Source organism: Corvus brachyrhynchos, unplaced genomic scaffold (assembly GCF_000691975.1).
Source record: "Corvus brachyrhynchos isolate BGI_N302 unplaced genomic scaffold, ASM69197v1 scaffold4, whole genome shotgun sequence".
NCBI lineage: Eukaryota > Metazoa > Chordata > Aves > Passeriformes > Corvidae > Corvus > Corvus brachyrhynchos.
Window position 1 is genome coordinate 3784414 of NW_008237878.1, and position 15970 is coordinate 3800383.

The 15970-nt window shown below is 35.3% G+C and overlaps 1 protein-coding gene across 6 annotated transcripts in view; it reads left to right on the forward strand.

The window, feature by feature from the left end:
- CACNA2D3 (calcium voltage-gated channel auxiliary subunit alpha2delta 3) overlaps window positions 1-15970 on the forward strand; it is a 398259-nt gene that overhangs the window by 190136 nt on the left and 192153 nt on the right. For all 6 annotated transcript variants that reach the window (XR_001861410.1, XM_017732417.1, XM_017732420.1 and 3 more), the window contains exons 10-11: window positions 6935-7024; window positions 10728-10841. Coding sequence is in view for 5 of the 6 variants with exons in the window: in XM_017732417.1 (XP_017587906.1) it covers window positions 6935-7024; window positions 10728-10841 (204 nt within the window). In the remaining variant the exon portion in view is untranslated. The remainder of the gene's footprint in view (window positions 1-6934; window positions 7025-10727; window positions 10842-15970) is intronic.

Below are 15970 nucleotides of genomic sequence, written 5' to 3' on the forward strand. Positions count from 1 at the left end.
CAGCCACAGCCTTGGCTTTCCAAGGCTCAGGCATGAGTGGATCCTGAGTTTGCCACCCGCAGCAGCCTCCTGCCTCAGGCAGCTGGGCTATAGCCAGAGCTGCTCTGTTCCCATGCACAGCCTGTCTAGGTAAGGCGAAACCTGGGAGCATCTTCAGGGAATGGAGAATAAGGATCTTTTTTGTAGGCTACAGGAAACAGCTTTAGCCTCAGGGCTTAGAGCAGCCTGGGAAATGAGTGCTTCTTAGTGGTGTTGGTGCTGAATATTCAGTGGGATTACGGGTAGCAAATGAACATGCTCTTTCTTTCACATTCAGCGATGTGTTGCAGGAACTCTTACCCATAATGTTCAGGGAATGTAAGGGGCTTCCACAGCGCCAGACTTTCAGAAAATTCAATTAGTCTTATAAAACAAGGAAAAAAGAAAAGCTGTCTGGTTTATACATTTTCTCATTGAAACACTTACTCTTGATCCCTTCCCCACCTCTTCTCTTTTTGGGACGGAAACAATATTGTAAACACAGTGTTAATTCCACACATTGGCTCTAGAGCACTCACCATTGTTTTCTGGACCACAATGTGGGAACTACTCACCTAAAAAAAAAAAAAAACCCACTCTCATTAAAGTATGAAAAAGCATTTAAAGCATTGTAGCTCTCTTATATCCTCTCCTTGGTGACACTCTCCTTTCAGTAATGTATCTTAGTTTCCTGTTGCAAGCACCAGGAAAGATATTATGAAGCCAATTCCTGTTTCATCCCCCTCCTTTCATTTTTCTCTGTCTTTCAGGTAAGAACATGTACCTGACATTAGAGTAAATCTGTACAAAATACACACAGAGGAAGGAAGCCGCCTTTCTCTTGGAATAACATCTCAGTTGTTACTGATGAAACTGCATGCTTTTCCTCTAGAATGTGCAGTCTTTATTCCATTTGCATCTTTACTTAAATTAAGAGTTAAGATTCAACTGGAATCTCTGAACAGAACTCTCTTATCACAGCTATATTTAAGTAAGCAGTGAAAAGTCAGACTTCTTAATTTATATGGTAATGGAGCTCAAGTTATCCAAAGATTCTTGATCCTGCATTGTTTTGTTAAGTAAAGAGAGCAGTCAGACAGAAAAGAAAATATAGCATGAGTACTTTTACCTTTGTAGTGTTCAGCCTTGCTAAATGAAGGTTTTGAAGACTGGTACAAGTTTCATAGTGATTGGTGTAGTGAAAGCAGAAATTTTTTTTGAACAAGCCTCATCATACCTGTTAGGGGTTACTCGATCAAGACCACTCCCTTGTTAAAGCACTAATAAATGTCCGGAGTATTACAGTAGCTTTTTGAGGGACATCAAACACATTTAGGATAATTAAGCGTTTTAAAGTTTAACACATCCATGTGTTTTTGCGATGGGAAAGGAGAGAAGGTTGGAGAAAATAGGTTTTCAGCCCTGAATCTCTAGCATGTAACATGCTTTTCTTTAAGAAAGTGTGGAGATGCTTTGAAAGAAGTAATGGTTCTAAGCATCTAGACCTCTTCCCTGCCAGCTTAAAGAACAGCCAAGTAATGCAGTCTTGAGTTGGAAATCCTCATTTATTTTTTTTTGCTGCTAGCAACAACCTACAAGGAGGAGATGCTAGTATAATTTGTATAATATGTTTAGACATTTCCACATGATTTGAGCAAGTTGTTCTACTACTTTTTTGCAAAACTGCTCATTCTTTAAGTGCTTGTTTTTTGTAGCTTTCAGAGCAATGAAGATCTAATTGAACCATGAATTTCTGTCAGGTACGACTTCAGAAAACATTCTTCTTTTCAGAAACCTTATTCAATGGAGTTTGCTTGATGTATTTAGAAAAGACAAAGTTACAGCTTCAAATATGACAGTGATGTGAGTGGTGTTAATATATGTGCCGCCAGTTTTACTAAGATACACAGTAAGCATCCCAGTACTAGATTTTTTCCAAGACACAGTGTTTCAGCTTTCATTTTACAATAGAAGAATACAGTAATTTGTTTTAGGAATAATTATATTGTCAGGTGATATGGCAGGTGTCACAGTGTCTCCACTTATTTCTAAAAGTTTTTACAGCCTAGCAATTGCCATAAATTTTTGTGTTGGCACATACCTGCAGGGAAGTTCAGTTTAGATGTGTGGATATTTTAAGCTATCCCTAATTCGCGGAACTAGCTTTAAGTTTCATTTATCACAAAATTTAAATCTGTAATTACATTGGGTAGCATAACTGAGGTTGAAATTAATCTATGATCCTAAATGAGGTTTAATAATATAGAATATGCAAGGTATATTTGAATTTTACCAGACTATTTTATAATTTGGCATTAGAGTTAAACAGCTGCTACCTTGAAGTGTATCAATTTGCTAAACACAAATTTAAAAAAGAGTGGGAAATAGTTCAGACACTATTCTGTCACCGTCTGCACTTTCTCCACAAATTACAAACATGTGGAACTGCCTATTTTAATACCAGTTTTCTTGGGCCAAGAGGTTTTCATCTTTGAGAAACTCCATGTTACAATTTACCTACCCCGAAGGAATCGGATGACAATCTGATTTAATGTAACTCCAGATCTGAAGTAACAATATTACAATATACATTCCTCTTTTATATGTTTTTTTAATGTGCTATATATGGGTTGAGGACATTTCTCTGTAAATGTTTCCAGATGAAATATATCATCTTCTAGATGCACAGATAGGCACAGTAACTCCAAACTAAATCAAGAACTTACCCCAGTGTAAATTCGAATGACAGAAATAGACAGATGTAGAGTATAACTTCCAAAAAGCTTTTATTTTTCTATGCAATTACCAGAAATTAAATAACCAGAAGACTGATTCAGCAAAGAAGCTGAGTGAAATTGCCAGTTAGAGGTTGGTAAATACAAATTTTGCATATTGAATTTTATTTAAGCAAATTACTTTTGCGTATTTATCTATCCATCTCTGTCAGATCTCAAAAAAAAAAATTCAATTGCATTGCTTAGCTGTTAAAAACCCCAAAATAGTAAAGTCTTACTGAAGTCTACTCTTATTTTAAAACTGTCAAGCTGTTATAGACCCTCAAAATTTTCAGTAAGCCCCTGACCACTGAAATTTGGTCTGACATTTTCTATTGCAGTAACTAATTTACTTAAGAAGAAATTGGTTTTAATCTGAGTATATTGAATCTTGGGCTCTTTGTTCAGCATTGTTTTCATGATGATTTTTTTCCCAGAAAACCCCCTTTTCCAACACAACGTGTTGGGGGTTGGATAATCATCACCAGCAAGCTAACCTCTAAATGCCCTGACAAAGGGTTTGGAAGGGGGGGGGTGATGCCTAAATGCATTTTACGTTTACATTTATCTGTCAGTACGTGTGGGTAAACTTTCCCATGACACACAAGTGAACATCACTCTCCCACCTCACACAGGCCTTCTGATTGCTGCTTTCTCTTTCCTGGTTTGTGTGCTGATGTAGTCCATCTTCACAAATCTGATAAATCTTTGCCAAGTACGTCCCAGGACCATTTGGAGTTACAGCAAGTGTGGATAGGCAAGGGAAGTGATTCTAGAAGCAGCCAAGACTTGCAGTAAAGCTGACAAGGAAACCTAGAGGAATGCTGAACCCATTAATGATGCTTTTCTGTAGGAAGCTTAACCTTGTCAGACAACTAATAGTGAATATCATGCTTTTCCAGTGTAACTGTATAACCTCTGCTGCATGTATTTGTTGTGAACTCTCCCTTTTTGGAACCAGTGGAAAATGCTTTATTCATTGGCTTGAATCCATGGTCCTGTGCCCCGTCTAATTTGCATATTCCTACTCATCATAAGTGATACCTTATTTTCAGTAAACATAAGTAGGTTCTAATAAAATGTTTGTGCAGTGTACTGGGACTCCTGTGTGGCATATTGGCTTAACAAGAATGAAATAAAACTTTGTTGTTTGTAAAAAAAATTAAATTCAATTAACTAATTCTGAAGCCCTAAAGCAAAAACCAGTAATTTTTAAAATGGATTCTTTTTTTCTAGCTAAGTGGGAAGAGTGGAGATGGAGACTTGATTTGATCACTTTACAACAGTAAACTTGCTATTGGTTTCCTTCTATTTTGTCAGTGCCAGAGAGATATAATATAAAGGGAAACAAGTTTCCAGGACATCCAGGAGAGGGATCTTCTATAAACCATAGCAAGCTCAACTTATTGAGTGATATATCTCTATTTGTGTGGATTTAGGTAGTGTTCTCATGTTAAAATGCATTAAAACACCCTGTGAGGTCTTGTAGACTCTGTGCCAATTAAAAGGTGAGCCAAGCTCACTGCTGTGACAAGCTTTGTCATGATGCTGGGGAAAAAAACCATTGGTATAATTCTACAGATGTTTGCTACAGTAAACATGGGTGCCAGGCATTTGGGATTGCCTTAGCTGGCAGCTTCTGTGATTTTTTTTGTGTTTGTCTGAGATGGGCTGATTGTTACAGCTCTTACCTGGCATTGGAGAATTGAAACTTGGTTCTCTGTGTTAATGTATCATTACCTGCTTTCAGATGTGTTTGTTTCCTCAGATGTCAAATGAAGATGGCTGCACTTTGGTTTTTTCCTTTTTTTTTTTTTTTCTTGTTTGGAAAGGATAAAACTTTGAGGGTTATGAGGTATTCCTATATTACTGTAAAGGAGGCTGAAGAATTTCCCTGATGGCTGTTCAGACACTGAGCTCTGTTGTTTGCTTGGAGGGTGACCACTTTCCATTTGCTTCCAGACTATAAAAATTTGTTACCTTGTGATCATTTTCTAATCTCAATAAACCTTGTGAGGCCATTAGAACAGCCTCTAAGATAAGAGATCAGTAAAAGGAGTTGCCTTGAAATTTCCTGAGAAATGCCACCAAATTAGTAAATTATTCTTCAGGTTTTCTGTGGGCTAGATAAATCAGTGTCTCATTTTGGCTACAAGTTTGATAGCTTCTGCCATGAAGGAAAAATTCAGTTTCACAGTTTTCTGGCCTTCATCTTGGAAGAGTTTTTAAATTGCCTGCAATGACCTGAAATCAGGAAAGGAAAATCAAAATCAAATTCTTGCCTGCATTCAGATTGCCCCCTCTACCTCCCTAACTTCTCCTGTGTTCTGAATCATGAAAGGTGCTCTGAATATGTGTCAACTCTCAAGCACAGATTTGCTGAAATAAATTTCTTAACTTGAATTATTTAAATTCAGTAACTTTTAAATCCTAGTAAATCAAAAGTAGGAAACTGAGAAAAGAGCAAAACGTGAGTTGCTACCATATTTTGAGACACAATTTTACCTAATCCCCAAAGTATGAAAACTGTAATCATCTAACCAAGTATGACCCCAAATCCTTACAATTGTTCCTTAAACTGTGAGACTAGAAAAGGGAAATACACCAGGTTGTACCAAAAATGCTTTCAACAACCTCATTATAAGAGAAATTCCAAGTTCAATCAGGATAATTGTTTATGGATTTATCCTCTTGTTCAGTTATGCCAAAGCCATATGCAACAGTGGTGTGATTTTAATGTGCTGTTACTTGAAGAGTAACTGTCCCATGACACGCAGAATATGAAGGACATAAAAACCATCCTGAGTTTCTTCTCATTAAAGTTCTGGAAGACTTCATCCTGATTTACCTGCACATGTGGATTTGTATCCTCATTCTCTTCAGCTCATGTCTTTCAGATTCTTCTGGATGATCACAGACACCTCCCCAGCTGACACACTTCCGTGCTTCCTCACACAACTTCAGTGGGGATCTGACCCTGTAATTTTGTAATCAGACATCAATGTCTGATTGTCATAATTGTGTGCCTAATTTGCATTCAGAATTACCAGGATTATGCATGTCAATTAGGTATATGAGTCTACAAATAGATATTGCATATTCTGGTATTTGCACACGGAAATTAAGCATACAGTTCCCTGGGAATGTTTGTGCACACAGTTGGACATATACCCAAGTCAAACCCTGGGAAATTCAGATATTAGTCTACAAGGGCTCCAAAATGATAGCAGAAAGAGACTGAGATAAACCAGTTTATTACTAAAAAGAGCTTTTTAAGTTGTAAAGGTGAAGTATGCTTTTTGAGTCACTAAGAGCAGGAGGCTCCTGCTTCTTGAGATGTTTGGTTTCTGAAAGTTATTGAAAGTGGAATTCAGGTGGTTTTTATCTCATTCTGAAATCACATATTCTTTTTTTTAAACTGATATTTCAGTGGTATATTTCTTGCCCTGACATTTTTTTCTCTACTTGCTGGATTGAAATACCCTTTTCTGTTTTGTATTGCTTTTGTGCATTTTAGCCACTTGTGAAGACTGAAATAACACTTCACAAAAACACTGCCTCCCCTGCTATTTCCCACCACACAGATCTTCATTTTCTTCTTACAAATTAATAGCCCTGTATTCCTGTGTAGAATAGTTTTTTATAAATCTAATATTAGTATTGACACTGATAAACTGCATTTATACTGCAATGACCTAATGATTACAGTCTAGCATCTTCTAGAGCTATGTACTCTCAAGGCTAAATTTCAGAGAGAACTGTTTTTTTTTAAGTATCAGACTCTAAAAACCTAGAGGGAACATAGTTACAAATTATATAAAATTACTATATGAAGTGAAAAGAAAACATGAAGATCTCTAAATAGAAAACAAACAAAAAACCAAAGCAAAATTATTTGATTGAATAAGTAGCCAAAAAGGTATCTTGTGATGCCTTTGCCTTATTATTGTACTAACACAATCTTAGTTTAGTGTTACTTAGAGACAAAAAGGATTAACTGGGAATTGCTTTTTTAATTTGTGTATGCGGTCATTTAAGTCTAAGAAATAAGTCTAAAGTATTCAGAAATCCTTAACCATTGACCTTGACATGTCTGTCATAACAACATTCTGACAAATGAAACTTCCTTGTTCATATTTCAGCATTTCAGGGAACACCTTGACAAACTTTTTGCAAAAGGAATTGGAATGCTGGACATTGCTTTAAATGAAGCTTTCAACATGCTCAATGAAGTAAGTTCACACTTTCCAGCTTTTTTTTCTTTTTCACCTCCTTCTTGTTTTCCCTTTTTTCAACTGAGTTTATATTTGTGAAAATGTTTTAAAATGTTTCCTTAAGTATAATCATTTATTTTGAGGAAAAAATATTAAAGTGTGTTAGTCTGCTGGAACATGAAAAAATCTCAACTAAATATCAAAGTGTCTTTTGATTGAAGGATGTACCTTGGAAATAAGAGCTCAAACCCAAATATTCTCCAAAAGTGTGTGACTTGACAAGTGCACCTGCCTTTATGCTGTGTGATCATAGATTAATTAATGGTTTTAATTCCTGTGTATTCAACTTGAAGGGCAATATTGATTGATTCTTTTCCAGGCATAAAATCCTAAAATGAAAAAAGAAGTATCTTTTTCCACCCACTGCTCATGTGTTCAGTTAGACAGTGTGGAGCTAATGCCTTCATGTGGTGCATGCCAAAAATGACAATGGGAAAAGGTGCATGAAGCAAAGGACACTGTAGGCTGTTTGTAGAGGTTGTATTAAAAATTGTGGGCACCAAATAGAGTCTTGGGAACCAGAAGCACAGTATGAATGCCTCAGTGCAAGAGATGTTCTATGCTAGTCCTCCAAATCTATGTAAACTGAAAAAACCCCACACTGCAGGAATGAATGAGATCTGAAATGAGATCTGTTGCTTTGGTTTAAAATCTGTGAGGTAACTGAAGTTATAATGATGAATGTGGTATAAAAATCTCATTAGATAAACTGATAGTTTTGAGAATAAACGGGTCTGACATCCCATGTACTGTACTGTACCCACAATGAGAGATCTGTAAGATCATGATGGACTATGCTACATGTATGTTCAGCTCTCTTTAAGGTGCTGCATTGATTGCTCTTATTTATACTTAAAAAGGAAATGTAATAGGTTCAATCTTTCTTTCATATAAACTTCCAGAAATACCAGCATAAAAATCTTTTTCATTTTATATAGGCATATCTGCAAAGTCTCTGGGAGCTTCAATTAAGCAGCCTAGGCCAGAGAAAAAGCTGCTAAATCTCCCCTTAGGAGACTACAGCAAACCATTTTCCACTTTGCCTACAGGATGTGACCTTTATGTGCCAGAAGCCTATTCTTTGAATTATAGGTTAACTAAGGATGTCTTTTATACATTAATAAAAAAAAAAAAAAAAAAAAAAAAAAAAAAAAAAAAAAAAAAACAAAAAAAAACGGGTGAATGGGGAGGGAGAAGGAGCGGGTGGTGTAGGAAAGGAAAAAAAATAGAGAAAGCTTTGTGTTACACAAATAGTCTGTTAAGATTCTGGTTGGATTTTAGAACGGTTCAGGGGTTGCACTAATTAAACTCAGTCAATTTTGCCTTGCAATTACTTTTCAGTATTTGCTATGGTTGTCAAGACTTGAAGATGGTTGATACTGATATCTTTGAAAAGCACGTTTAAAAATCCACTTCCAAATTCTTTCCAATCATCAATTTAGGCAGTGTACATTATACAGGGTAAGAATACAGAAGTACTTGTTACAGTAGTTAGGCACCTACTGTGTCATGTGACAACTGCAATTAAATCTTTTGGTGACAAACGTGCTCTTTGCAGTGATTACCTTTAAAAAAAATCATAGCCAATTAAATAAAATTCTGTGACATTTCAAAGACTGTTAATCACAACCAAATGCTGTAAATGTCAGGATGCATCGAAATTTTTGCTGCTAACTGATGAATCACTGAGTTAATTGTAGTTCATCATAAACCCCTTGTCATTGTTATTATTATGGAAAACACTTTCATCACTCTTGCTATTCAATAAAATTAAAAGTTTTAGACAAATATGAGAAGATATTACTCATCAAAGTATTTGAATTTAATCTCATTCTTCAAAATATTCAGATAACTATGTAGAATAATGCAGATGCATACAGAGTGGTATTTTAAAATAAATATACAAAGGCATTTCCCCTTCATTAATTTCTCTTTTAAGATACCTTGCCACTTTCAATATATATTGTCCATGTGAGGAAAATATCCCTAGACAAAGCAACTTCACCTTTATGAGAAAATACTGGCTCTAAGACCATGAATGAATCCAACTTTGATAGTTCTGGTTAAGACTGGAAAAACTGTCATGACTGGAGAATTTTAAGGACTGACTGCCTTGAAATTTCACAGGGAAGAGTTTTCACCCAGGCAGTGATCACAATACAGTTAACTCTGTAAATCCACATTAGCTGCCCTTTAAACAGAGTGTTTCTGTTAATGTTTGCTGAGTTTCCTCTTTGATGAAAAAGAAGCTGATCTTGAGGAGAGATACAGGTGATAGAAATGGTTGTTGAAAGTGGGTGTGATTACTCAGATACAAAAATGTGAAGGCAGAAGAAACAGAGGACTTCTGGAACCCACCATCTACCCTTTTGTACTGCTGGCATTTCTATAAAGATGAAATTTTTAGGAGAACTTTTTTAGAAAAAGTGGGTTTTAGGGTTTTGGAAAAACAGTGAATAAGTAAGGGTGAATAATAGACTGTGGAAAGCATAAAAGATAGAGCTATTGCTAGTCCAAATCAAACCAGAATACTGCAAATAATTTTTCATGAATGCAGGACCTGTCAGCCTCCCTGCAAAGTAATTCCCCTGTGAACATAGGTACTGCTTTTTAAAAGGGACCACCCTATTCTGGGGCACAGCAAGGCTGGTGAGGTGGGACAAGGTAATTCTTGCTTGGCTTTTTCAGCATCAAGAGAGGGGTGATAGAATGGGCCTCGTCTGAGCTTGAATTTGATAATGTAGATGAAAACTACAAGAAAATATTTGTAATATCCTATTTATTGACCTTTTCATAGATTTCTTTAAAGTGTTAGTACAGAGGAATTAAAAATCAAATAATTTTACAACTTTGCTTTTTTTTGCTAAAAGATGGATGTTTCACCAAAGTTCCTTGAATGTATAAGGTAATACCCAGACAAGAACCTATTCTGCAACCAAAGCAAATGGAGACACATGGACTTAAAGTCAGAGCACCAACTCCAGAATAAAGAGATCAAAGCTCATATTATGACTCAGCCCAATGTGTTTGCTCTTTGACAGGAGAAAATTCCATTTGTGTAACAAAGCTTTCTTTGCATACACCAAAGGATTGCTGATTGCTGTCTGAGAACCTGTGCTCAAGTACTGCTCCTCAGCAGCTTGAATTGCTTATATGTATTCATTTTGGGTAATAGGAGAATCTCCGAATATATAAATACAAACTGGGTTCTCCCAGATAAATATTTTAAGGAAAATAGCATATAGAATGTAATCCTGAGTGAATATGAATGAATGCCCTATGAATAGTCATATGTCTCTCTATGAGTTGTGTATCTCCTGTGCTTCGCAGAAAAATCATCATTCATTACTTCTTTTTGTGTAACTTGTTCTTTTAAAATGATATTTAAATCAAAGCAAACCCCATAGATGCATCAATACTTATCATCTATCAAAACCAGGGGAATACCATTTCAATTTTAGTAGAACTATATTTATATATGTTTCTTATTTTTCAATTCACCAAGATCATAATATCTTTGATAAAATGCTTTCAGCCTGAATATTTTCGACTTCCTCTAAGGATGCTAGAGATTTGACAAAATCCATGTTTATCCAGTGTGATCCTATCTATCTTCATTTAACAGGAATGTGCTGTTTCTAATGATTGTTTCCTTTTGCAGTTCAATCACACAGGACAAGGAAGCATTTGCAGCCAAGCCATAATGTTGATCACTGATGGAGCTGTGGACACATATGACACAATATTTGCAAAATACAATTGGCCAGACAGAAAAGTAAGTATGTTATCACCTTTCCTGAATGGATACCCCAAAGCTTCATAAGGAGTCTAAAGTGTATGTCTACTGAAAAGTCAGTAACGATCTTGCTAATGATCTAAAGATGATTTTGGATCACTAATAGAAAAATGATGCTTATATGGTATTGCTTGAGGATAGGAGATGGTCTTTTACTGTGGTAATGAACTTAGGCTAATAAGATATAAAGGCATTATTTCCCTCCAGGTTACATTTTTGAGCATTATATAATCATTCCCCTGAGACACATCATTAAACATGAAAAAATTTTTCTTCTTTCTCCCAAAATACACAATAATAATTCAATGCTTTTTCAAGCTAAAGATAGGTGTTTGCTGCAGACGGTGAATGGCACACTATGACAGGAGAAAGAGCAGATGTAGTACTCAGTATTTTTAATTTCTTCATTTGGCAGAGTGAGGGATAGAGCTGGCAGTTGGTAAGATTTTATTAAAAATGTATTTGGCTCTATTGATCTGTATAAAGAAATTTGCCCAGAGTTAAATTACCTTGTTTCATAACACGTGGAAGTTTCACAGTAGGGCAGAAATGCCTGGAATTTTCCTGACGAGTAAGCTCTACTGGGCCTTGTGTCTGTATGCAAAATAACTTTCTTCTACATTTTTTCTTTTGCTAAAGCAAGTTTTGGGACTATTTTAGGAAGTTTTTGTAGTTCTTTGCCATGTTATATATGCCTGTGGAAGTAACAGCCACACTTTTTGAAGTGCAATTTGAGCAAGTAATAGATTAACATGACTGTGTTGCATAGGGTTCTGTATTCTGTGGAAAAAAGTAGTTGTTTTAATTTGCAGCTTTTAGTCATGTTTCTTTATTATAAAATTCTGTTTTCTTAGTGACTTTGTTAGCTCTGTTTTATGCAAACATAGTATTGTTCCACTGGACAGAAGGCCTAAAAGCCAAAAGTTTTGTGGCCAGTCCTTCCTCTCTTACTCAATGGGATACCATCTAATTAAAGTTGTTGAGTCCTCAAATACTCCATGAGAACATTTTACTTCATCTAGCAAAAACTGGTGTCTAAGGAGATTCACAGAATCCCTGAGGAGGATGTGCCTCTGATGTGCTGTGTTTTCCTATACTTTGGAGTTCCTCTCTTAAGGAGAAGAGACCGTGGGGAAACTCTTATCGTAAGAAATCAGCAAGGAAAGAATTCTCTGAAAGAGTCAGCTAAGTATTTTCACAAAAAAAAGTGTTGTATATCTTTCATGTGCCAATCCACAGCTCTATCTGAGATTACAATGCTCAGCACAGCTGTTGCAATAAGCAGAAGGTTTCCATTGAGAATAATTCTGCAAAGGCCTACATGAAGAGTCCTGCCTTGTTTAACAAGGACGTGGTGTCTGGGGAGTAGCTTTTAGTTAATATACAATATCCTACTCAGTTCTTCTAAAAATATTTAGTGTAGCCTTGTAAATTTTATATTAAGAAACATGTATGGAAAAAAAAATCCAATTGGTTTTTCCTCTTTTCAGCCTGAAATGTATATGAAAAATGTAAAAGATTTCCATATGTATGTTTTAATGCATTAGAGCTTTGAATGACACTGTTGGATTTGTTATTCTAGAAAGGAACACTTATTGTAAATGCAATATCTTACATATTTGCAGTGTCAGTGTGCCTAGAAATTATGCATGCCACGCACTTGAAATTCACTGCCTTTGCATTACACCATCTTTATTCTCTCCAAAGCTGTTTTTTACATTTATAAATAACATCTTTGAACTGCTTGATAGTTTTTTTTTATGTGCATTTTTTGTTCCCTATTATCTATGTATTGCCCTGCCATTTTATAATTTATGTTTTTCCTGCATTTTCATACTGGGGTGGACAGTGATGGAAAAGGTAATCGCTCTAATTGAGGTAAATTCTGAAGTTTCTGTTTACTTCAATTACCTGATCAGCAAAGTACCAATTTCAGTTTTAGTTGATCTAATGTTAGATAATGGCAAATGGTTTGTAATTAGTTGCAGCAGAAACATCTTGTTCTCTTATAGAAAGGAAAAAAATTCTTCATACGACTGTGAAGACTTGAAAGGTTTGTCAATGAGAATCTGTAAAAATAGAGAGCAAAATACAAACTGCCAGGATGTAAACAATTCATATTTTCTTCCTTTTTCCAAACCATTTATATCTTTGCAAAAGATAGTCTTAAAAATATATATATATACACTATATAAACAGGGAAAAGAACACTTTATTATGTATTATTGGAGATATATTCTGTCTAACAGCTGATTAAAAACTCATCTTCCTTCTGATAATGCATTAAAATCAAATTGTGTTGCAATTATTAGGAAAGGGAATAAAATGGCTCCAATTAAATCCCCAAAGTAGCTTAAATTAAGCAATTGAATTTTTTGGGGGAAATCAGCCTGATTTTTTGTATGAACTAGGAAATTATGACCATCAAAAGACTATTAAAATTATCTTTTGGACTGTTTCCTTGAAAGAAGTAATGCTTTCATTTTACTGGGATTTTTTATGAGTCTCTATCTCCCTCAGAAAAAAAAAAAACCCAACAAAAACAAACCCCAAAACATTTCCAACATTTCCTCATGTTTACTTAATATCTTCTGCTACTTAAAATGTAAATCTAGTAGATGCTATTTTTATCACGCACTATATTTTATTATATGGCTAGTTGTTAACATCTATTTCCTTTTTTTTTATGAGGCCATACATGCAACCTTGCAACTTAAGGAGCTGATTCTCACTCATTAGAAAAGAGTTTGTGCTATAGACATAATTTTTCTTGTTCATGAAACTTACATTCAGTACTTTCAATTTCCTGTAATTCATTCAAGGCAACTCTGCCACGTGAAGTACCAAAAAGGGAACAATTAATCCCCAAGGGTAAATAAATCTACACATCTCATATAAAAGCCCAGATTTTCATCACGTAGCAGAAATCAGTGTTTACAAGGAATAGTACCAAGGAAGTGTGTGTTTACAATGACAGATATAATTTAGTTGCAATAATTTTATTTTTTTTTAAGATGCCCTATTTCAGGAGAAAGCCTTTTAAGTCTCAAAATATCTTTTTGATGTCCCTTGTACCAGAGTCATGCTTTTATTCTGCTATTGCTCCTACTATGAGATCCAAACGCATTACTGGAAACCAAGCAAAATACTGCACTTAGGTACCTATTTCTCTAGGTTCTTATTCTAATTCTACCCATGAAAAGCCATGGGTAGGGGAGGCAGGAAGACAGGCGTGACTACATGAAAAGATAACGCTTCAGGTCTGCTCCCAGAAGATAGTACCACTAATGACCTTTTCTTAAATAAAACTGTCCTACTTCCTTTCTACTGGAAAATTCCAACAATAACTAACAGAAAATTCCAGGAAGATTAATCTTGTAAATGTTGCTGAAATGTTTTAGCCCACCAAAAATGAAATTATGATGAGATTAGAGATACTAACAGCGCTTCAAACTTTGTCAGGTTCTCAGCTGGAAGCCATTTTAGTCACTAATTGAAAATTAGTAATCTTGGAACAGAAAGTATCTACTTAAATATTATTGAACATATTTTGTCATTTAAAAATTACTATTCTCAGTATGTTGTGATATTGCAAAGGAAAATAAAGCAGTAAACTGTTTTGTATGAATGTGTGAGGAAAAAATTTTAGACCCTATTAACTCACTGGCAACTGCATGAAATCTCATGATGTTTTGTCCTCCACTGGCTAAAATGACCCAGTGCCTGCATATTTGAGGGTCTTTTTCTCTCCTCCACTTCCCTATTGTTTTTATGTGCCTGTCAAGTTCTATATTTCTACAAAACCTGTCTACTCATTGTTTTGGAGAAGTCCAAAAGCATTTCTTCCACAACCATGATTGAGAGCAGAGTCTAAAATCGCACTGAGATCAAAGGGAAATCTGCATTTCAGTTTGGATACAGAATTTTAGAATTTTTTTCTCATAGGGATTAATGCAGCACTCAGGTGGTCAAGGAGGATGTCAACTTTGTGACCTTTCATGACTTATGACAGCCAGAAAGAGATATTCTGCTCCCTTGGCCTGAGAGGTCTTTGCTTCATGATATTGTAAATGAAAATGTAAAATCTGGAAAAGAAAGCAAAAGAATCATTGAATCATTTGAACTTTATCCTTCCCTTTGGGTGGGTCTTTGAGTCTGAAAATCATTTGCTTCCATAATTATCTGAAATACCTATATGCTATGGTAGATATATGCAAAACCAGAAGCACTAATTCCTAAGTCAAGTCAAAAGGAAACCAAAATCCCACCTAAAGTTTCCTCATTTTCTAAAATCAAATCCAGCTAGAGATTCTGGGATAAAAATACCTCTGTATCCAGTTACCTTGTTAGTTATTCTGCAGCCTTTCTTTTTCTGGGCAAGTAACAGGGCATAGAACTTCATCTGTCTGTCTCCTGTTATTCTGTGGGCTCTGGGTAGAATTGGGTGGCACAGAAAATTTTTCATTATGCTTATGAACAATTACAACAAGGCAGAGATTTAAGATGGTTTCTATGACTGCTAAGACTTCAAGTGGGGTGAATATAAAGCATAACTGCGATAACATCTTTATTCCAATTGCGAAATGATTATGATGTAGAAATACCTAACAGCCAGTGTTACCCGTGTCTTAATGGAACTGTTGAAATTACAATATAAATAGTTCCATGACTTTTAAGTGTTTATACCTGCTCTTACATCTGCTTTATAGGAAAAAATTCACAGTCTGGCAGGTCTGGACCTATATACAGTACTTAAAATTATAATTGAATCCAGAGAGCAGCACCTTAAATTTTGCTAGATTTAGATTTGATTTCATAATAGAATACTAGATTTGCAGACAGTAATAATCAGTCAATAGCTCCTTAGTTATGTGGCACTTTTATGCATACCTTTACAGGATCAATATTTATAGTAAATTTAATAATATATGGGTTTCTTAAATATTTAAGAAAACACCTCGTCATTCCTGGTGAGAACTGGTCACTTGGTCACTAAAGATCTTAATTTCAATCTGCTCATTTATATTAGAGATCTGTGAAATAAATATTTACTTTTAATGGTTCTGCTTTTTTTTTTTTTTTTTTTTTTTTCTTTAACATTTTTTGTT